The 24,678-nt window shown below is 39.1% G+C and overlaps 1 protein-coding gene across 11 annotated transcripts in view; it reads right to left on the reverse strand.

Moving 5' to 3' along the window:
- NRG3 (neuregulin 3) overlaps positions 1-24,437 on the reverse strand; it is a 1,042,207-nt gene extending 1,017,770 nt beyond the window's left edge. For all 11 annotated transcript variants that reach the window (XM_079136076.1, XM_079136071.1, XM_079136080.1 and 8 more), the window contains exon 1: positions 23,535-24,437. In XM_079136076.1, the coding sequence (XP_078992202.1) occupies positions 23,535-24,363 (829 nt within the window). In that variant the 5' untranslated portion in view covers positions 24,364-24,437. The remainder of the gene's footprint in view (positions 1-23,534) is intronic.
- Positions 24,438-24,678: the final 241 nt, after the last annotated feature.

Consider the following 24,678-nt stretch of genomic DNA (forward strand, 5'->3'; position numbering starts at 1 on the left):
CTGCACACTCCCCCAGCCCTGTTCTCCTTCTCTCTTAGGATTTCTTCTCACTGACTCACTGATGGAGTCCTCTCATTGACAGAGAATCAATAAACTTTTCATTTTCATAAGAATGTAAGTTCTGTTCATCATATCACTAATACCTTTTAAAAATAAATAAGACTCTTAGATGATCCCAAAGGGGAAAAAAATATTCCAGCAAAGCCTCTTCTAAAGAAACTTCTTTTTATTATAACTATTTCTAACTGAAAATACACTGGTATTCCAGATATATTTGTGGATAAATAGTAGCAACAGCCCTGGATATTTTCATGCTTACACAGCACTTTCCCAAATATCCTGAGGAACCTACTGATCATTTATAGCATTCCTCCCAAGACAGCAAAATTTGCCAAATTAGACCTATAAAACATACAAACTTATGATGGCTTGATTTTAAGTTCAGATTTGCATATTATCAAATTATAAGTATCTTAAACATTTTTAAGGATTCAGCTGAATGTAATTTTCAGTGACTCTGGCAATCAGTGCCCAGCTGAACACCTCAGCATGAGCAGGAGAAGCCTTGCCAGCTTGCTGGAGTAAACTGAGGATGTAACTCTGAATACAGAGTTCAGCAAACCTATAATTCACAGTGTATCTGTCAAAGATTCACAAGCTCTCATAAATTCATTGGGCTTGATTTCTGAAGTAACTTGGAGCAATAAATTTGCATGAACATTAAAAAAATTATTTTGCCAAGTTCAGAATTTATACAAAGAAAGAAGTATGTTGAAAGAAAACATTTTGGTGTCATAAATGTTTAAAATACATAAACACATGGTTGATTTTTTTCTATTTTTCTATTTGTTCAGGAGGATCCCAATGTAATGTCAAATTCCAGAAGTGGTACCAATTGTCATGCTGCTGGTCATGCGTGACAAATATTTGACCATGAGAGGCATGCAGACTTTGACTCTTTGCCTACTGACTCCCACAAGATGCCCGAAGGTGGACAGGACCTGGTTGCTTACGTTTCTCATGGACAGGGTCTTTATCTCAGGCTTAAAGTTTCATGGTCTTGGAACAGAAAGAGAAGCTCCAGGCATTACAATGTCATTGAAAGGTAACAAGCACAAGTCAGAGCATCCGATCTCTCCAGTGGCTTTCCCTCTTCTAATTAGGGTGGGAAATCCTTCTTTGCCGCCTGTGGCACATTTCCCTCTACCTCTCCTTGCCCAGAATGATACTCATAACCAGTCAATCACAAGCAGAGAAAGGAAATCACCATGACAACCTATCCAATCATAGTTCCTACTCCCAGGACACCGGTTTGCACCAATAAGCATAATGATGAATCTTACATCTATCCATTTTACCAGTCTACCAAAACTAACAAAATGTCAAGTGGAAAACAAAACTTGGGAGGAATGAAGTTAATTGCTAGGAGGCAAGAGTGAAATAATATTGAAAAGTTCTAATATGGACAAGGGATTACACATGATCTCCACTGACTATCTCATGTAATTCTTGCAGTATCTCTGAGAAGCAGGAAGTCTTATTCCAAATTCAGAGAACTGAATAATAAAACTCATAATTACACAGATCTAAAATTAAGAATTTATTTGTCAATCTCTTCTAAAATACTATTTCAACTCTTGTTCTTATTAAAACCATGGGGCATGGTTAAAAACCTTTTTAAATGTGATAAGATGAAATTTAAGTGAAAATTTTAATGAAGTTAAAGGTGACCCAATCCCATCATTTAGCAAGTGCTGACTTTAACAATTTTGCATATTTATTACCAATGCTTATTTTCTAAAAATATTCATGCATAACTACAGTTACATATGATTTTAAACCTGCTCTCCATATACCACATTATGTTTTCTCATGCTCTGATTTTGAAGAAGTGACTTGTAATGACTTCGCAGTAAAAAAATTTGTGTTAGCAAACCTTCCCAAGTATTTGTGACAAACTTCCTTGCACACACATGAAAACTCTTAAAAAGCATTTTATTCATTTTAGAGAGAACACTAAATATGGAACTGCTGAACAAAGAACACACAGTGAAATATATCACATAGAAGGATACACATTGCAATTTTTCACATCAAATCAACACTCCACCCCATTTTACACTGCCTTTAATAATGCTGGGTATCATAATACAAATTATTGCAAATTGTCAGAGAGACAGGAAATGTTTAGATTTGTTGTGAATCATTTTATCCAGATAGTAAATTTCACCAACCCTCGAGACAGGTAGGGGATCTGAGTTTGATAGCTGCCATAAGTGCCTTTACTCAGGCTGAAGGCTTTCCAGTATTTGACCAATCCATAAGGAGTAAGCTGGGAGATTCCCTCTCTTGCCCTCTTGAGGGGTAAAATCTGCTCTTCCATGAGCATGAATGCAGGGAGCCGCTGGTGTTATTCTCCTCCTCTCACTGAGTTCTGTGACTTATCCTCACTGCTGCAAAAGCTTGACCCTCACTCACTTCCTTTCCTTTTCTTCTCCAAAGGATTAGATGTGTGTTTTACTGGGTGCTTCCCCTTCCGTGTTCCAAGGCCAATACTTTCACAGAATCAGCAGGCCCTCCCCTTCTATCTTTTGATTCAACTGCCCAAAGAGTCTCCTAAGGAATCTTTACAGAAAGTATGGAAGCCTGCCACTCCCTCCTCTCCCAAAAAGGAGATTCTGACTGGTCTATAATGGGATCTAAGCACAAGTAATATATATTTTTATAACTTTCCCATATGATTCCAAATGCAGGCAAGGTTGAAAAGCACTATACCATCCTCCCTGCTCTAGATCTACAAGTATCTCCACAGTCCACGTGATGTGGTATTCTCTGTCACTGGTTTTCAGTGTGAATGACACTGGACACTTAATGCAACTCTTTCACCTATTCATTCTCAGCACCACCATCTCAGTTAATGACATCACCATCCCCGCTGTTACGCAGGAGAGAGTCTTGATTTTTCTCTACTGCCTTTCCTTCCATGTAAGTCCTTTTTCTTTCCCCTCCAAGGACATTCAGTCTAACAGTGATTCATTCCTACTGTGTCTTCCTTCTAGTCTAGGCTGTGGATCTTTTGACTAGAACCTGAAAGTGGCCTTGTACTTGTCTTCCTACCTAAGAGTGTTTAACAGTGGCCCTCTGGAGTACAGCTCCAAAGAGGCCTTTGTAAAAACATAAGGTTTACCAGAACCACCTTCTACATAAACCTCTGTGGTTTTTATTACAACAAACACCAAGTCCAAGTTCCTTATGTGCCTTAAGGTGTCTACCTCTCCCACTTCACTCCTCCACTCTTTGACATGTTAATTATGCTCTGGGACACTGGCTATTATTTGTCTTTTAAGACCTTTAAATTTCCTGCTTGCTCTCCCTGGATTCTTTCTGCCCGAGGAACTCCTGGGTCTGGGTTCCTCTTATCATTTGGCACTCAGTTCAAATATCATCCCCTGATCCAGAAACAGCTGTGTAAAATCAAACTTTCCGCACCACTATCGTGTTCAGCATTTCACAAGGGTAGAAATTCTTATTGTCATCTGACTTCTCAGAACGCAAGCTTCAGGAAGGCCAAGGCTGGAGTCAATCTTCACTGTTACTGCAACCCTCCAGCTGGGTTCCTAAGACAGCATCTGGCAAATAGGAGGTGTTTCATAAGTCAATGAAAAAAGAAGGATCTGGAGACAGGCTGTGTGGAAGAGGAATGAGGTATGTCTGCTCTTGTTACTAACTTATCTGAATGGATTCATTCTGCCATAAGCCATGATAAACATTTTTTATCACCCAATGTTTCAATAAAAACAGAAGAAATGAAAGCCCTAAATTTTCATCCTTTGGATATTAAATTTGCTACTATGTTTGGATTTAAAAATATATATATATAGAAAAAATGAAAATGAGAGACTGGGAAAAAGTCAATGAGATGAATTTTAGCTTTCTCCAGAAAGATAAATCATCTTATTTCATCTCAGCATATGAAATCTTGCTTAATAGTTTGCAAAATCTATGAAGATACACCTCAAAAGAAATGCTTCAGAAGAGTATTCTCTACTCAGCACTGAAAATCATTTCTTAAGAACAATCAACGTGAAGAGACGGCATGAGATAGGACGGCAAGAAATGAAAGGAAGGGTTCTTCAGGCTTTGGAGGCATATTTCCTCTTCTGTGTTTAGTGTCAGAAATTGAGATATCAAAGATTGACATACAGTTTGGTTTCAAACTGAGCATCCCACCCTTCCGGGGCAATCATACAGAAAGGGCATGCTGGTTAAGCTGGCTGTTTTCAAATGCTGAGAAACTCATGTCCAGATGCCTGGAAATGTATATTTTTTTTCTATTCAGCACTGTTGTAGGATTTACATTTTCACAGCATCATTCTCTTCCTCTCTACGATGCTTTCCAGCTTGAAATTGTTTCAAACATCAGTTCCTACATTTAGCATTTAACGTTTAAGATGAAATTTAGTTCTCAAGCCAGGCAGGGTAACAGGCCTATAATTCCAGTGGTTGGGTAGGTTAAGTCAGGAGAATCTCCAGTTCAAAGACAATCTCAGCAAAAGCAAGATGCTAAGCAACTCAGTGAGACCCTGTCTCTAAATAAAACACAAAATAGGGCTGGGGATGTGGCTCAGTGGTCAAGTGCTCCTGAGTTCAATCCCAGTACTTCCCACAAAAAAACATTTAGTTCTCATTTAATTTGGAATTATTCCACAACACACAATAATGTTGAGTCTTTCAAAATGATTTCAATTTGCCCTAGTTCCCACATATCCAAACACTCTTTGGCCTCCAATGTGTGAGTCATTAATTTGTTTAGCACCTTGATGTATAAGATGGTTTCATATGTACAGAATTTGAAGCAGCCTTATCTGATAGAGGGAGTCATTATATTATTTTTTGCGAATGAGGAAACTGAGGCTCATGAAGGCTTGTGCCAAGCCAGGTATTTCATAAAAAGCAAAACTTGGATTCAACCTCATCTTCCTGAGTGATACCCGTAGCTGCTTCTATAGAATGCATTCATAGTCTCTGTCTCTCATACACACACCCTCATACACTGACTATACTTACATTATTAAGAGCATAACTATGATCAAAAGAAAAATAACAACTATTCCATGCTTTCCAATTCTAATTGCTGATTTTCAACCTAATTAGACAGTACTAGTATGAGAGAGTGGAAAACAAAGCACAAAATTAACATCCACATTAAATGAAATTCAACGAATAGTCCACTGAATTAAACTGGTAGGGGTTCCCTTTGGGCCTTTGGGCCGCTGGTTTAAGAATGCAAATGGCATGTGGACCAAACCCAAATGTTTGCATCTATCAATTTAGGGATTGTGATTAGAACATATCGATCTGTGACATAACATTTTTAAGCTTTCCTTTTTAGTGGTAAAAAGAAAGGAAGGAAGGAAGAAAAATGTTAAGACAACACCTCTCAATCTATAAACTGTAATGCTTAAAGGATAGATCAGCAAAGCCTTAATGGAGCTGGATTTTAAATCCAAGTCAAATTAATTTCTGCTAGGAGTGTTAGTGATATGTTGAAGATGAGGCATCTCAGCCTGTCCAACCCATGCAGATAATAGAAGTACTGCGTCTCCCTGCTTGTCATGGAGATGACTGCAAAGTAAACTGAATGCCAAAAATCAAGGAGCAACAGGATGCTGGTGTGGCCTCTCTCTTTCTCAAGTGGTTCTATTTTTATAATGTGACATTTGAAAAGCCAGTGTCACTTGGTGATTTCATGTTCACCCACCTCTCCACCACCCCTGGAGCTCACTGGGTTTCCATGGTACTTATTAGCAGGAACAGCAGTAGACTTGTGGTTGCCCGAGGCAGCGGCTGTCTCCAAGTCCAGGTGCAGTACAGTTAGGCCACACCTCTCTGAAAGCAGAGCCTCCTCTCCAGCTCTGCATCCACACCACAAAACAGAACAGTAGAAAATAGCATACTCAGAGAGCACAACACTGAGGATGACTTACAAAGTACAGAGGAGAGGGGAAGCAGTCCCCAGGCATTGTCTAAACTCAGAGAAAGTTGCAATATAAGACCTCCAGACCATTTGAAATTATGAATCTTGATTTGCATATTTTGATTTGCATCCATGTACTTGAGGCCCATTATGGACTAAATTGTATCCCCCCCCATTTATATGTTGAAACCCTAACACCCAATAATAACTCAGTAGGTGACCGTATTCTGATATAAGGCAAAGATGATTAATTCAAAATGAAGATTTTAGGGTAGGCCTTAATCCAATTAGAATGAAGTTATTCTCAGAAGAGAAGTTTGTACATAGAGAGACACCGCAGATTTGTGTGCTAAGAGGAAAATACCACATGGAGACACTGTGTGGCCCATAACCAATGACAGCCAGGAAGAGAAGACTCAAAAGAAAGCAACCCCATCCCTGACACCTTGATCTTGGACTTCCAGCTTCCAAAACTTTGAGAAAATAAATTTCTGTTGTCAGGGCTATCCAGTGTGTAGTAGTTTGTGATGCAGCCTGAGCTGATAACTGTAGTCTCTATGGTCACTTATTCAAGAACAGTCATGCCTTATCCATTGCCTGCTAAATCTATCCTCTGTCCACAACCCTGCCCCTGGAATTCGGGACATAATTCATTACTGAATTTCTTGGGACACTCTTAGTAGTTCTAGGCTTCCCTCTGCCTAAGAGCAACCCAGGCCATGATGAAGCCCTGGATGATGCAGAGAGAGGTCAGATCATAAGGACTGTGCAGACAGGAGAGACTGGATGCTCTCGCCCACGACAGCTAGCTAACAAGGCTCACCCTCACTTGTAGTTAGAGAAATGTAGCTAAAATACCAACAAGATACTCTCCTAAAACTATGTCAGGGCAGATGCTGTGTTTACTTTGTTGTTAATGATATGTGACACCCAGGACCACAGGGTTTTGTGGTCATTCTGATACTCTACTGGCAGGAATCTGAATTGCTCAATCTTTCTGAGTAAGAATTTGGAAATTTCAGATTAAAAAAAAAAAAAAGAAAAGAAAAAGTACATTTTTTGTATACATTGGCTCCAAAACTTCCATCCCACGCTGTGAATGTCCAGAGCAGAATTTTATATAATAGTGACCAAATTAGAATAAACTAAATCTCCAACAAATGACAAGCTCATTAAATTTCAATAGAATATTTGAGCACAGAGCCGTTAAAAAGAGGGCTTTCGGTGTTTCAGTGTGGAAAAATGTTTTAACATAAACTACAAAAAGCTATCTTAAAGAGTATTAGAATATATTTCACTTTTATATATAAAGTACATATTAATAAATCAAAAAATTAGGCTAATTAACATTCAACAAAATCATAACAATAATTATCTCTGGGTGATAGAGCTACAGTTAAGTATTACTTTTTTCTAACTGCTTATCTTTTCTAATTTTGTATAGTGAGCACACCCTATTTAATAATAAAGAAAGGTGAGTGGAAAGGAAGTATTGAACAGCGGCTCTGAGTTTGAAATAAATGTCATCTGACTCTGTCACAGGTCAGCTGTGTTCTAATTCAATGAATGAGACAATAACACTCTGATATCCAAACTCCATGCCAACCAACACAAGAGGACTCAGTGCTCCACAGGAAGATGCATTCATAACAGCACCCCAGGATGGCGTTCTTGGTCCTTTGTTCCTATAACACTGTAAGACTCAGCAACTGAGAAGCCTATTTAATGAAGGAGATCAAATACTATGATTGATCTAGAGCCAGATGAATTTATTTTGTATTTTATTTATTTGTTTATTTTTTTGGTAATGGGAACAGAATCCATGGATGCTTAATCACTGAGCTATATCCCGCACTCCTTTTTTTTTTTAAATTAGAGTCTCACTAAGTTGAGGAGACTGACTTTGAACTAGAGAGCCTCCCGCCTCAGCCTCCTGAATCACTGGGATTATTGATGAGCACCACCATGCCTGGTTCAAATAAATTTATTTATACTTCCAAGTAAAGTACTTGATGTACAGCAGTAATTTTCGCTATCATTGGAATCCATTTACATATATATAAAATATACACATGACATATATATTTTATATATATATATATAGTGTGTGTGTGTGCGTGTGTGTGAGTGTGAGTATGTGCATGTGCACAAACTAGGGAAAGGATAAAGAATTCTTTCTTAAAATCGTAAGCAAGAAAATTTCACTTTAGGATGTGACTGATTCCCATCTAATCCCATCTATGTAACACACCAAAACAGGAATATTCCAAATGATGAACTGTTAAATATCCCATCTATAATATACTACAAATAAGCAAAAGTAATGTGTGTGTGTGTGAGTGTGTGTGTGTAGGCAGGGAGGGAGAAACAGAGTGTGGGGAGAGGGGATGGAAAGGGAGAGAGAGCCACTAGAATCGGTGATTCAAAAATTCCTACCAAGATTTTAATCTCAAATTTAGACTCTTGGCTTCCTGGAATCGTTGCCACAAGGAGACTCAGAAAGCATCCTATCCAGCATCCACATTTACAGAAGAACCCAAGGAGCCAGAGATCAAATAGTTTACCGTGAGGTCTCAAACAACTAAATAGCAGATCTGAGCCTACATTCTCCAAACCAGGTCAGGACTTCCCCCTGTGTCTTAATTACTTTTCTCCCTTTCAAACCCACTCTTCTAATTCTCTTCTTTCCAATTTTCCACAGAAGCAAAGAAGAAAACATATGTAACAAATGCCAAATTTATGTGAACTTGGCATCCTCCCCTTGGTTTATGAAACCACCTCCTAGACTTACCATAGCATCTTTTGCCATGACCACCAAAGTCTTTTGTTAATCGACTACAAAATGGTAGAGCATCAAAGAAGCAGCAGTACAGGAAACATGTGGAAATGAGGTCATACACCTGCATAATCTACAAACATCTAAGTCCATACTCAGATACCTGAAAGTGGGTGGTAGTGCTAATGGCATGATGCTGCCCACACCAAACCTTACAGCTGGCACAGATCAGGAAACAAGGTCATACAGTTCATTCATCAAACAGGATTTTGAAAATCAACGTCCTTGTTTGAATTTCTTTCTCCCAAAGCACATGGCAGCAATCCTTCTTCATCTGAAAGCAGAAATATTCTCACACATTAAAGCAGTCCAACTTTTCTAGTCTGAAAGCATCTCTATTTCCTGAAGGTCAAGAGGTTCACCTGATTGCATGTAACTGATAATTGAGGATTAAAGTGAACTACCCAGCACCAGCAGTCAAAAGAAATTGATGAAACAGATAGAGTACTCCTCTGAAAATGTAGCATGTGTTATCTATTTTAATGCAATTCATTTCATACCTTGTAGCTGATAGCTGGAGGAAAGCAGCAGTTCTATGAGGGGGAACAGCAGATTTTCTTTGGCAAAGTAATAAGTTTGGGAAAATGTGAGAAAAGTCAGCGCTAAACTTCAGCAAAGTTTTTGAGTTTAAAAGTATCATTGGCCAAAATTCACCTTTCCAATGGTTTGCTCACATAGAGACGCTCCCTCCCTGCAGCCTAAAGAGCTCATGGACTGGCAATTTAGTTCAATTTTCACAATGGGAATGCAATACATAAAGACATTTGCAGCAAGCAATTAAAGTCTTCAAATCCTAACACTTAGATATGCAGCTATTTTATGGCAACCAGGATGAAGAAAATACATATTCACTGTGAACATCTGCAATTGTATACATGCACGGTGGAGTACCAAAGTGCTGAGAGTTGCAAATATATGTCTAACATGTATTTATTTTTAATAAGAGGATAAGAAAGACTATGTGAACATCATAGAAAAAGTTAATTTTGAAAAACGTCAAATATATATACAGTTTTGGTCAGATAAAATTATTCTAATGTTTTCTGTATAAGATTTCTTTCCAGTATCTATGCTCAAACAAAATATTCACATTGTTGTATCCTAGCATTACAAAATTCATTGATAACACATCAATTCCACTCATTCATTTATTCAGTCATTCATAATTTTAAAAAATCAGTTTACAGTTTCAAATTTTGGACCTGTTTTGCAAATTTCTCCCCTCCCTCACTCCAAGGAAACCACTATTGCTTCTAATAAATCCAACTAACTGAATGGGTTACACCCTTCCTTGCCATTGTAGAAGGTGATTACTTAGGCAGCAGTCCTTGCAGAGTTCAGATCCAGAAAGCCTATCAGAGGGCACCAGGCAGGAGACTGTGCTTTCCCAGAAGCCTGGTCTACTTGACCTCTTCTCTTTAAGGTTAACATTTTTGTGTTATCTAGTCATTTAGAAGTAATAGAGCTCCTTAGATTTTTACAACACTCAGCCATTTGCAGTGCATTGTAGGAAACAGCATTTCATTATTTATCATAAATTACTCAGAGCTGCTCACAATGAAAGATGAGCATCAGCGATGGTCCTCTGGAAGCTGGCAAAACCAAGCAACGAAGGAGTAACATAGATTCAAGACCGACTTTGCTAAAACACTTATCTACTTCTCTGCCATCCGTTTAAAAAAAAAAAAAAATCTCTTCTGACCAAATACACAAAGATCTGAACAAATAACTAAGAAAATTTACCTTGATCTAAGTCAATAAAATAAATCAACTGAAAATATTCCAAGCAAATAACACCAGTATATGTCAGCTGGCATATTATAAATGTTGACATCAGTGAAAATTATCTGATCAGTGAAAAATATAGGAGAGATGCTGCTGGCTATTAATGCTAATTTAGCATTTGCACTTACACAGAGCTATAGCCCCTCTATCTGGTAACAGCTGGCAACCAAGTAAGCCAGTGAGAGTGATGAACCTGATTCTCATGTGAAGATTCTGTATGATGAACAAAGAGGGCGACATCTAATTTTAGCTATCGGTATGTAAATGCACAGATGTGATTCTCCCATCTATGGCAGGCGCTCTCCTGCAGGCCATATGAAAGCCTCATCCTCTACAGCCCTACGAATCTTCCCTCTCTCATTCCTCACCATGTGACGAGTGCAGAGAGGGAATCAACAGTGCCATATTCCTTTTGAATGCTATGCGATGTCAGCATTCAATCCCAAAAGGTGCTGAGTGGATTCTGGAAAGACAGGATCCCAGATGGAACCAAAGGGTGATGTAGCAATCAATTCAGAAAGGAGTTTTTTGCCTCTGAAAAATCTGAAGGCAGCCACAGGTTAATTTAGGTGAAGCAGTGCAATCAAGAGTTTCTTCTTGTTATTCTCCTTGTGTCTCTACTTGCAAATTTTTAGATATTCGAAAGCTGTTATTTTGGGTTAAATCTAGGGCTGTGTTGATGTGACTCTGGATAAACTAAACATCCTTAAAACACAGCAATTCGACTGCTTTTGCAGCACTTTGAGGCAGCACTGGAATGAAGTCAATACTTAAATATATCCCTTCACAAATCAGAGACCACATCTGTAAATAATTTGGTACAAGTTAAACTTGGAGAATCTTTAAAGTCCATTGCCCATTATTTCTTCCAAATCACCCTGGAAACCCTAGCACCTTCTGAAAATACAACAGACCTTGTCACTTCCTTGCACCAATACTGACTGTGGCTTAATTTAGCAGCCTAGCTACATCATCCCAGTTGCGCCCCCACCTCCTGCATCAGGCCCTGCTCCAAGGAAAGGTGGGACTGCCCCCTTAGTTCCCAAAGAGGCCCTCTCTGCACACCAGTCAGAACCCTCACTGGTTCACTGGGATAAGAACATGCAGACTTCTACTGTTATTAATGACCTCTTACTCCCTTTGCCTTACTTCTCCATTATTCTGTCTAAGGAAATTCTCCTTTGAAAACTTTGGCGGCAAGGATCACTACATTCTGAAATGGACCAATAAACTTTTTTTGTGTATATTTTGGCAATTCATTATCCTTTGGTACACACATTCTGATCTTCTCAACAAAAGCATAGATGCAAATAATGAAATGTCCTTCTTGTGTATCACACACTTCTATGTTTGTAAAACTGGGATAAATTACTTCTCAGGATTCAAGGATGGTAGTACATGTGTAAGATGTGAAAAATGTAACAACTTCACTTATATCAGAAACACTACTGATATAAGTAAAACAGTTTTACTTAATATAAACAAAAGGTATTCACTCAGAAAGGTTAAAGTTATAAAGGAGTATGGCTGCCTGCATGTGGTCTCCCTGTCAAGATCATGAAAAATGAAGTTACTGAAATCAGAAAGACCCTGATTGCATCTTTTAGGCTGTGGGGCATGAGAAACAAATGCTCAGACCTAGGATCTATGGTCTACCGGTGGGAAAATATACAAATGCACGACCCCACTCTGGCTGCATGCAATGGTAAAGGTCAAAATTTTTTTTCAAAAGATTCCCTTCACTTTTCAAAATTTGTATTGGTATATACAAAAAGTGAACAAATCGTAAGAATACAGGTTGATAAATTTTAAACTTAACTCACTCTTATGACTAGACCCCAGATCAAGAAGCATAGTATTTTCAGAACCCCTAAGCCCAACACCTTGGGTCCTCTCCATTCACTTCCTGCCTCCTTGCCAAAGATAACCACTATCTTGACTTCTCATTCTTAAACATTATATAAACAGAACCATGCTATTTTTTCTGGTTCTTTTGCTCATCATTGGGTTTATGAAATAGCTGAGGGAATTGGAACACAGTTCAGCACGTGCCCTGCTAATCATCCCTTTCCAATGGCCTGTGGAGAGTATCTACAGTCCAACTATCTAATCACGTGATTCTGTGAGAGGCTAACAGCTTCTGGTAAATTAATAATCCCACTTGTTCATATTTGACCTGCGCTCTCCTAAGACCATGAAGCCTTGTTATTTTCCTTTCATTTCATCCTTGAACCAGACCACGTAATTCATTAATATTCACACACCTCATTGATTTCTATTGGCTATATCCTGCCATAGCACTACTACTAAAGGTATCTACCATCTGCAGACTGAAAGCACTATTAAGCAACTCATTAAACTTCCACCATCATCTATATCCTTAAAAGATCAAGGCTAATATCAAAGGCCCATGATAAACCACTCAGCTTTCAATAAGGCATTATTTCCCAGGAGCAAATGAAAATGTGTTTGTATTTCTATACATATGCATTTCACAGCTGGAATCCAACTGTCAATACTTTAATGCTGATTCCACCAATTAAGACACAAATTCTAAATTCTTAAGACTTAAAGGAAAAAAATCTAAAATCTTCACAGAAGCAAGACCAATAATTCAACTGATCCATGGAGCTTATTCTTTACTTTTTCAAAAGTTTTACAACTTTGGATTAGAGAGAACTCATGACCACTAACTAAAAGTTAGATAACACACACACAAAAAGATAATAAATTAAATATTATTCCTATTCCACAACCCAGAAGCAATCATCAAAAATTTAGTATTTTTTTAAATTTAGTTACTATATATTAAATCTATTAATCCACATAACAATATAATCAGCATCTAATTTTCTATCCCAAGTCTTAGGTATGTAATAATCATTTTCCAGTATTCTTAAAATTACAAAAAACAAAATGGAATGAGTTCATAATATTACATATATAAACAAGTCTATTTTATTACTTATTTTATTTAACCATAAATGTACATAATTTAATCTAATACACAAAAATGCCAAATACTTGGTTCCAGATTTCAAGCTTTTCCTTTGAGTAAATATCTACCGTCTTTCTTGTGGAAAACCATACCCACAATGTATGCTATGATTTTTCAGTTTCAGGTTATTCATAGTGGAGTGAGATAAAGCCACATGCAAAACAACACAAGCACCAACTTCTTAAGGATATATCAATATATTTTCCCTTGCTTGAATCAATTTCTGAAGTGGCTTATCTTTATGGAGTATTTCCAATGCAATCCACTTAGTTTTAACAGAAACCACAATTAATTCATTGGTTTTCATAATATCTAAATACAATACCTAATTATAGTACCAAGAACAACCAACATGAACAGGTCCAGAGCTGATACAACTTACACTGATAAACACACCTCTCCTCAGGTGAAGGGAGACTTCTTCCCAGTCATGACTATACCAGAACTGTATAAGCATTTGCCAGTTATTAAATATAAAATAGTAACATAAAGAAGTCAGTTAAACAGAATTCAGTCAAAATAGCAGTTAATATAAACATTTGTTTATATATTTTTTCTATTTTTTTTTCTTTTTTCTTCCTAGAGTCTCTAAATGTTGTCAACATGCCAACAAAACTTTTTTTTTTTTATATACAGTAAATTTGGGTAAGCAAATTTTACCCGTCTTCTTTATGAACAAGAGCTGTTACTCTTTGTCTATGGGATTCATTCAGTCTTAGAGCTTTTGCTATACCAGTTTCCTGACATTACAGTCTTCCTATCTTTCAGCATGGCTATTCAAATACTATCATTACAAACTTGCTACTTCACTTGTTTCCACTTTCTTTTTATAAGTTTGCAAAAGTATCAATTCTAATCATCTTTCACTTCAACTAGCAGAATGCTTTTTTTTTCTTTTAACTGAAAGGAATTTCAATACACAAAAATGTCAAATAACTAAGAATGAATGGATCTACTTTGGGGTATTTCCTTTGCAGAATATCAGGGTCTCATCAATATTCCTCCTCTTGGAACTGTTGGACAGTCAATGGTGGGAACCTTGCAGTCTGGCTCCAAGGTGGAATCGGGGTGTTTTGCAGGAGACTGCGTAGGATTAAACTCTCATCATTTCCTTGATAGGGCTCACATCTTAGGGACTACATCCCTGGAAGGCTATCACTCCTGGAAGGCTATCACTCCAAATGTTCCCTGACACATATCCATTGATCAGTCTCAGCATATGATACAGTAGCTACTCTAATCAAAAGTAAATTTGGAATGGGCTGAGAAGACAATTTTGACTGAGTTTTAGGAAGCAGAAAAATAACGTCTAACTGTTTTCTGTCAGTGTTATATTGAATCACCTACAAGCAATCATAGGAGAAAACAGGTAAGAAGAAAAGAAGTGTAAAGACAAGGATTTTTGCTAAATTTCTAGCGATCTGTTGTATAATATAGTACCTATAGTTAACAATATGGTATTGCATATTTCTAAATGTTAAGATAAATCTCACGCTAAGTGTGCCCACCTCAAAAAAAGTAAAACACCAAGAAATTCTTGGTGATCATGGATATGTTTAGTATTGTACATTGATTGTGTTGATGGTATTATTATGGGTATATGCACATGTCCAAACTCATTAAATGTATATATTAAATAATGCAATTTTTATATATTAGTTATATCTCAATAAAGTTGTAAGAAAAAGGTAAAAGGAACACATTCTTTCTCTTTTGTTGAAATATCTCCCAAATTTGTCCTTGAACTGAAAACCAGGGCAATTTCTCCAGTCAGAAAGGCTTTCTTTTACCAGAACAAATGTACAATTTATGAATTTATATCAAATGTCACTATGTAAAGGATTGAAAGCAGCAATGATCACAGATAGGGCAACATTATATGAATGGGTTAAGAGTTAAGATTGAATTAGAAACCATTACCTGTACAATCTGCCTATCTTCCCAATCATCCCAATTATGCACATTATTCATATCCTAGGCGAATTATATAACCACTCTAAGACCAGTTCCATGAAATGTATGATTAAGGTAAGGATATATAGGCCACAGGTCTATATATGTTTGTTTTTAAATTTGTATTTCAAAACCAAATCAGACAAAAATTGATTTCCAGGCACACAGCAAAACTCCACATAGCTCTCATTTTTGTTATTACCTAAATTCTCAAGCCCCTTCCAAACTGAGACTCTGTGAATAATCCTTCCAAGGTATTAAAAGTAAAACTAAGACTCAGAAATCCAGAGAATGTGATTTTTTTTTGATGATGAGGGTGTCTTTTTTTTTTTTTTCCTTAGTGAATTTCTAACTCCCTGGCAATTCACCAGACAATCATGACTTGGGTTATAGGCCGACTTGGGAAGGTTATCTTAAGGGGCAGACGTATATATTCAAGAATGTTCACCAACAGTTATAATAAGATTTATGCTAGTCTCATAACTCTGCCTATGATATGTTTATGGCCAAAGTAATTGCATGGACTCAGATTTTCTTAAAAAAATGAAAATGTTCCCACAGACCATACTGCATTCATGATGCACCCCATCACTTGTAGAAAAGGCCTCAAAGACAGAATCTCATTGGAGGCTGCTAAACATCTGTTATTAAACTTAATAAATTCAGTTCTGCAGATTAGATTCTCATTAACTTTCTTTTATGCTCAGGAATGGCAATCTATGATTTATGTACAATTCCCAACCTATTTTAAAAAACAGTAACTTACAACCACAAAAAAGTAAAACTTTGAAATACAATTCAGGACGAAGTATAACCTGAAGATAGATGTTTTTGAAATGTTAATGTTACTCTTCCTAAAAGAAAAAAAAAAAGATTTTTGCTTAAATTCTATCCAAACTTTGAAAGACCCAGTGACACTAATACTGTGTAGGAATGTCACAAAGGGGAGGCTTTAGGGCATTCTTTCTTTCATCACGAGTCTTCAGATTTCTACAGATTTCAGATTTCCAGATCACTCAGCAATCTCAATCATTTCCCCCCAATTTCAGCTCTTCTCTGTGATAAAAGTGCACAAACGAGGCTTTTACAAATATCTAACAAGCAAAGGATGTCAAATGGAAGGTGGGCTCCCGTTTGGGACTAAACTTCCAGGTTGACTTGAGGTAGATTTCCATACCACATTGTGCAGTGTCTATCACAGTATCAGTGAGGAATACAGGAAAGAACCAGGGCAGAAAAGAACAATAATCTCTTATTGCGATGAAAGATCCCTGAAGCTGGGGAGCAAACCAGTTCCAATATTTCAACTGAATCCAATGGCCTGATGTGCTCCTGGATGAAAATAACCAGTCTACCCACTTCCCATTTCACTTGATATAAAAACAGTAGTGTTCATGAGCTCTTTTGGGAGTGAGTGTTATTGGCATCACCCTCATGATCCCAGAGGAGGAAGCTGAAGTTCTGAGAGAATAAATCTACTTTTTAAGATTGCTCAGCTATCACAGAATACAAGGACACAGGTTTTTGGTGTTTTTCTTTGTTCTTTTAATTTTTTTTTAATAGGTATCTGTGATGCTCTTCTAGGAAAGTCCCTAACAAATATAGTAATGAGTGATACCTACTTTTGATAATGGTACCTACTAAAGTAGTCGATTTCTTGAACTAACTCCTCTTAGCCAACCTGCTGTCACCATCTCCCTTCTCCACTGCCTTGGAGGAACATATTCACAGAAACCATGACACAGGACAGGACACACGCACCAGGAAGGATGCAAGGAAGCCTGACCACCCCTGCAGCTGCCAGTTGAGTTATTCGCTTACCTACATCAGTTGGGGTAATAACCAGATTTATGCCAGTTGTTTTGGTCATTATGAAATTTAGTTAAATATTATGTACATCAATAATATGATTATGGAAATGAAAGGAAATGCAAGTGTGATTTCTATTAAAATGTAGTTGGATATTTTGAAGAAAATCCAAAAGGTGAGTTGTTTGGTATTTTTTAGAAAGAAAGAAGGAAGAAAAGAGAAAGAGATGATAAGAAAGAGAAGAAAAAGACTGAATTATAAGGGGGGGGGGGGAAACAACTATGAAAGATTCCCAGGGCATGGATATATTATAGTACCTATGAATAATCTGCATTTATATGCGGATACCTTCACTAATGTCTTTGAAGAAGAAACAGAGGTATGGCATAAAAAATGCTAAACTTAAATCAGTAGACACATAATCTGTAAAAAGTCTTGGTCTTCCAAAAAGATATGAGAGAATTTATGCTGTTTAGGTTAAGTTTTATGTAAATATTCTCCTTTTTAAGCAAATTTTACTTCATAAACTTTTAAAATCAACCAATTCACTAGCAGCATTTCAAGTCCTCCAAATAGATGTTTAATAAATGAATTAAAAATTAAAATGCATGGCATGTATTTTGAAATTGGAATTATATAAACATATATGAGTTTATGTTCAAATATACAACTGTGTTGTGCAATCAGATAACAAGTGCCATCAAAAGTGGTATGATTTGTAAACCAATATATGTGGGAAAATAAAGAGCCATTAGTCTTCCACCAAGTTTTTAAAGTCCTTATTTTTTTTACAAAACACACCAAGACATTTAAGCAATTATCTAAACAAATATTTTATTAAACTTTATATATAATCTTAAGCAGTCTAACATGTCTTACCAAAGAGATAATTTATTTAAATTTACTTGGAACAACATGAAATTATTAAGATGAAGAAAATGTATTGAGTAGTTTTGGTACTATAGGTTAAGAAATAAAGATCTAAAAAAAAAAAAAAAATCAAATGTCTGCAAGAAGCCTTCACTTAGAGCCATGATCCTATAAAATAAAAGACTGGATAAGGTATATGCATAAAATTTTCAGTGAACGAGTAGTGAAAATTAAAAAAAAATTTTGCATGTTACTAGTTCAACTGACAATTGCGTAAACAGGAAACAACTATTGGATGAGTTTTCACTCTGACATTACAAAGCTGAGTTCATTACAAATTGAGTCCTTTCCTGCCTTCTGCCTTCACTGTGTATGTGGTTCTAGGGGGTGCTTTCCTAGGTGTAGGTACTAGAATTTCTAGAATCTCAAAACAGTGGAATTTGTCAAGGTAACACCAGCGCTGTGCCTTGTCCAACACACACATCTGAAGATAAAAAGAGACTGAAAGAAAGATGAATTTCAGTTCTATTCAGAAGCAATTCAAAGGCATTTTGAAGACTTAGATTTATGACGCTTCCCTTGCTCTTATATATTTCAGGGCCAACTTTCATGTTCCATTTTCGACAACCCAGATAGAATATTGAGATATGCTTGGTAGTGAATATGAGAGGTTATGAGAAAAAAAATTCTACAAAAGAAGTAAACCGAAAATCAGTTTTCTTTTCATTGTGGTAAGATGAGATGGAAGGACTGGGAAGATCCAGAAGGGAGGAGAGATTTTGTTCCTATGCACATGGGACCTCCCAGAATGAGAATGGCACTGATTTCAAACTCTTCAAAAAAAAAAAAAAAAAAAAAAAAACACCTTCAGCTTATGACCTAGTCTAGATTTAGAAAAGCTGAGCTCTTTAGTAACAGAGAAAAATTGCCAAAATCTGTTTATTTCTATTGATTTGCTTTTTCTTCTTATAAACTTGTGGATCAACAATGCATTTTAAAATATATCCAGGAAAAAAGCACAGATAAAAAGGTGGCTGGATTCACAAATCAAACATTCAGAAGAGACATCATCTCTTCTGAAAGCAAAATCATCTCCAATTCCTTATTTCAGTTATGAAGAATTGAAGAAAAAAGTTTAAACCACCTTTTCTTCATGCACTAAGAACAAACTCAAAAGAGTCCTAAAAATATCCTGGTCAATCTATGTGCAACCCTGCCTAGTTTTTGTTGGTTTTGTTCTGTTGTGGTGGGGGTGGTGGTTGTTATTTTTCTTGTTGTTGTCAGGACTATGAAGTGCAGCTTAAGTGTCCAAAGAGCAAAACTGTAAAGTGTAATCGATTAAAGCAGAAAAAAGTCCCATAGTCCTAGCGTTAAGGCCAAAGGAAATCAAAACATAGTCATATGGCAGCATGTACTCATAAAGCTCACAATTGGCTTGTGTAAGAAATATTGATATTCAGCTTTGAATATTCTCACTTTGGCTACCATGCATGATTGGAGTCATTACCCTCTATGTTGGAAATCCTCTGAAGGCCTTGCCTCATGTAGACAGAACATCAGGTTCAGGAGTAACTTTATTTAAGCAAACTACACCTGAGGCCGCTGAGAAAGCAACCAAGAATACTCTTATTGAAGGAATGAAGATGTTGGGAAGAATAAATCGGAAAATCATTGATTTCATCAATGGGTCTTAAAAATTACAATAGGTATGATTGGGTAAAGTTTTAATTGTCTCCATATCTTGTTTAAACATCAATGATCCACTTTACATTCATTTCTTTTCTAAAGACTACTCACTACCTGGAATCTTATTCACTAGAATTAACTATATAACCTTCCAAATATGACCCTAAGAATAGCCCATCAAAAGGTGCTTTTTGTCTTTGTATTTGAACTTAGGTGGTGACTCTCGCCTTTTACCAGCTAGGCAGTGCTTTCAGCTGAATAAAAGAATTCCAAGACTCCCCTTGTTTTAGCAACTCTGTGCAAATATGTTTCTAATCTAAAAATACAATTCCAAGTGCTAGAAAATGGAAAGGTTGTTTGTATACTGGACAAAATCAGTATTCTTCTCTCCATAGTAACCTGCCTTTGGCTTAAAAAATTTGAAAACTAATCTATACTTCAGACACAAAATGATACAGAGACTTTGAGCAAAATAATCACCTAGTAGCAACATATTTAAGATATTTGTTTTTAAAGAGTCTGAAGGGAAGGCAAGTACTGGCCCACAGGGAACCAAGAGATTTCAGGGATATAGAGGAAACTTTTGGTCCAGCCCCTGGCCCAAGGGACAAGAATCAAATGCTAAGCCCTCCTCTTCCTGCTACATAAGTGCAATCATTTTTTTTCTTCAATTCTACACAAAATTATTAACAGTCTTCTACACTGGACCTTCCTCACTGCAAAAAGTAGCTTTTGCTTTCAAAAACCCTATTATCCATTAGCAAGTGTGTTTATTCTCAGTGAACAAGCTTCTTCCACTCCCAAGAGCTCTGCTGCCTTTACACACAAGATCCTTCTGATTGCTCAAAGATGAACACAAAGACATTTATTCTTTAAGCCTTGAGATATTCAACTCAAGAGCCAAGACTCTGACCATTAAAGAATTTGTGAGTTAGTCTCACAAAAATAGAGCATCATCGGTAACTGTCTTCAGGTGCTACAACAGCATCCATGACTTTCATTTAAAAGAAAAACAGAAGCAAAGGAAAAACCCTATTGAAATCTGGAGGTAGGAGCCAAGAAAAAGGAAATTTCTCTCCAGGGAACTTTCGTGACATAATCAAAATAAGTAAAAATATGAAAATCAGATATTCAGGCAATAATTCAGCCTACAGCAGGACTGCTGATAATCCCTTGAATGAAATCTTTCTATTCTTTTGTTAACCATCCTACAATCTTGGATGAAAAAAAAAATCATTAAAGTATGCTTTTTCTTTAATTACCATACCACCTATGTATTTAAACTTACTCTTTGTGGAAACTACATAAATACCTTTCATTAAAATTTTTCTGTTGATGTATGCAAACCAGGTCAATCAATTTCTGTTGGATTTGCATACTTGGTTTTATCCCTATTTCAACTATTTATCAAAGGTTTAAAACAGAAAAAAACTGAACCTCCCATACAAATAAAGCAAATACTGTTTCTATGTCTAGTGAACACTGACACCATTTACAGGTTTTTCCCCTCTTTTCCTTGGGGCTGAAAGCCCTGTCAATAATCATTACTTATTAAAAAGGCTGCCATTCCCTTCCACAGAATGTAGAAGGAGAGCACAGAGGAGCAGAAATAATTATCTGGGGCTTTTCTTTAAAGACCTCCCAAGAATGGAATGAAAGGAAATCAACTAAGAACATGAAATACCCCCACCATGTGCCATCTCTCCACAAGCGCGCACACACACACACACACAGGTTGGGAAGTACACCCACACTCCATTATTCATATCAACTGCATCAAAAGGATAAAAAAAAAAAAAAAAAAAAAAAAAAAAAAAAAAAAATCTGGGGTCTTCCAGATAGAGACACCTATTTTCAATCCACCGAATATGCTCACACTACACTTGCAAATCCTTTATCCCTTCACAAAACTCAAGCTAGATTTGCTAAAAGAAGTCTCTAAGCACCTCCTGAGAAAATGTGCTCTCAGAAATGATTGCCTCAACCAAACCAAAGCAGAGAGAAGCTGCAAGTCACTGGCTCTATTGCCATTCTGGTTTGTGGCAGATTCATTCCTTCTCCTTTCCTTCCTGTCTCCCAATTTATCTTCTAGTCTTTGTTGTTGTTGTTGTTGTTGCTATTTCCCTATAGCCTGGACTTGCTTCTGGAACTTACTAACAAGTACACAAATCCTATCTTTTAAAAAAGTTTCAAGGATTAAATAACACCGACAGTAAGATCACAGGTAAGGGATTTGAAAAATTACCAGATGACTAAAAGCAAACCAGGTGTTTTTACCAACAAGGAAGAGTTAATGATGAGCACTCCTTCTTTCCCCAGATATTAGGGCTCAAACGGAAACAGTTTCAAGACAGCATAACCTGACAGTTTTTGCAGAATAGTCTTGCACAGAACTTGAACTGGCAATGCTGGGGGTTTGTCCTAAATAACCTTCACAGGTTGCATAAACTGTTCCCATAACCTGATCAATAGTCAGATAAAAAAGGTTCCTGAGAATACTTTAGAGTAAGAATAAGGTGAGGGGTGGGCGTGGGAGGTCAATTAGCAATCAAAACCGTTAATAAAAATAGAAAACATACACCTCCAAAACATAAAATGCTATTTTGCTTGGGGTAAACTGGCCAATACTGACACCAATTGCGCCCAGGACTTACATACTATCTCCTAAGGGTGACATGTTTCAAAGGCAATGGATGTTCTCACCCTCCAGGGCAGAGAACTCTGTCCCTGTCCGCCTATATTTTTCAGGAACTGTGAAAGAGAAGATGAGGTTCACACACAACCAACCTTTGGGAAAGGAACAAAAGCTAAGGCTTGGCAGAAGTGTGTGGGGGGGTGTCAGTCCTCTTTCCACAGGACCCTAGAGCCCTAGAGGTGGCAGCTCTGCAGAGCTCCCTTTCTAAATCCTTCTAGTTAACTCACAGTTGGTGGCCACAGAATCCAAGGATCATTTCTCTACCTTGGAATGGCCACAGGAAGGCTGAGGGGTGATCACTTTAGACCTTCGCCTAGGATAGCCTCCTTTCCCTACCTCCCCTAATGGCTTCTAATTAACCCTTCCAGGTCCCCACCCGGGTTGGAAGCGTCTTCCCTACTTTCTACCAACACCCCCAACAAATCACCACCCCCCACAGGGCATAACTTCCCTTTGTGGTTTATCGTCGGTCAATTTGCGTGTGCTTTTGTCCCCTTCCTTCCCACCCGCGAGCGGGGAAAAGGTTGGGAGGATTTGGGAAGGCCCACCCTCCCTCCCTAGTCCTCTAAAGGAACGGGATCCGGGAGCTCGCCAGCAGGTCTGCAGTGTGGAGAGATTTCACTGGAGTTAACCCTTTGAAAGGAGTTGGGAGATCTGTTCTCATTTGGGACCCACTAAAGTCGGGCCCGTGGAGCTGGAGAATCTCCCTCCCTTTCTCACCGCCCTGACTCCACTCATGGTCCCACAACAGGCCGACGCCTTTCCCCACCTTGAAACCAGCTGGAACCATCTCCCACACTCTGTGCCCCAAACCTGGCATAGGGGAGGGAGCTTGCTAGAAGACAGGCGGCTAGGGGGAAAAACAGCAGAAGAGCAGAAAGGAAACTCGGTAGTAAATCATAGTTGAGACACCGTGTTTACTTACGAAATTTGGGGCTGGTGATAGTTTCTGGTGTAGTGGTGGTGGAGGAGGAGGAGGAGGAAGAGGAGGAAGAAGAGACGGCAGCATCCTGAAAGGGAGACAGGGTCCAGGAGGGTGTAGAATCATGAAGGTAGGAGGAGGTAGCATATGCCGCAGTGGGCCAGGAGGGCATCGCCTGGGTACTGGGGGTTCCTGGCACTGGGGGTCGGGAGCCAGGCGTGCTGCTACTGAAGAAAGGGGCCGTGGTGGACAGGACCGTCGGGGGGACCGCAGTGTTCCGTGCTGTGGTGGAGCGCGGGCTGGCCCGGATAGGCACTCGGTGCCCAGGAAAGCGAGTGGGTGCCCGCGTGATGGTGGTCAGGCGGGTACTAATCCGGTTGGGCGTCCTGGAGGAGGCGGCGCCGCCGGCGGAGGGGGTGGCGGGGGACGTGGTTGAAGTGGTTGTGGTGGTGGTCTCCATGGCCTTGGGGAAAGAGCTGGGCTTGGAGAGGAAGAAGGGGTCCTGGCCCATCCCCTTGGAGTCCACCAGGTCGGTGGGCACGTACTCCTTGACGGAGCCCACCACGATCCATTTGAGGAGCATGAGGCTGAGCCCCAAGCCGATGAAGCCGATGAAGAGAGGCACCACGCACAGCCACGTCTGCTGCCGGTTCCACACGATGCAGTCGCTACAGCGTAACTCCCGGGGGGGCTCGGCCGCCCCTTCGCCGCCGCCGTCCGGGCCCCCGCCCGCCGCCGCCGCCGCCGCAGCCGCCGCGGTGCCCTCCTCGGCCGAGGCGGCGGCTGCCGAAGCGGCACCAGGTGGCGAGGCAGCGGCCGCCCCTTCACTCATCCTAGGAGCCGGTCTTCACCTTCGCCCCCCCGAGGGCCGCGCCAGAGGCATGGGGCCGCGCGGGCCGGGCGCGGGCGCGGGCTCCGGCGGCGGCGGCGGCGGCGGCGGCGGGCTCGGGCGCAGGCAGCGGCCGCGGCGGCCGCATGCAAATCGGCTCCCTGCCCCCACGCCCCTCCCCCCGAGAGGCGGGCGGCGGGCGGGGAGGAGAGGAGCGGGGGAGGGGACGCGGCCGGGGAGGGGGCGGCGAGGAGCGCGGAAGAGGGGCGAGAGCGGCCCCCCGGCGCCGCCGGTCGGTCAGGGAGCGGTGGGGTGCGT

This window comes from Sciurus vulgaris, assembly GCF_902686455.1.
Source record: "Sciurus vulgaris genome assembly, chromosome: 4".
NCBI classification, from domain to species: Eukaryota; Metazoa; Chordata; class Mammalia; order Rodentia; family Sciuridae; genus Sciurus; species Sciurus vulgaris.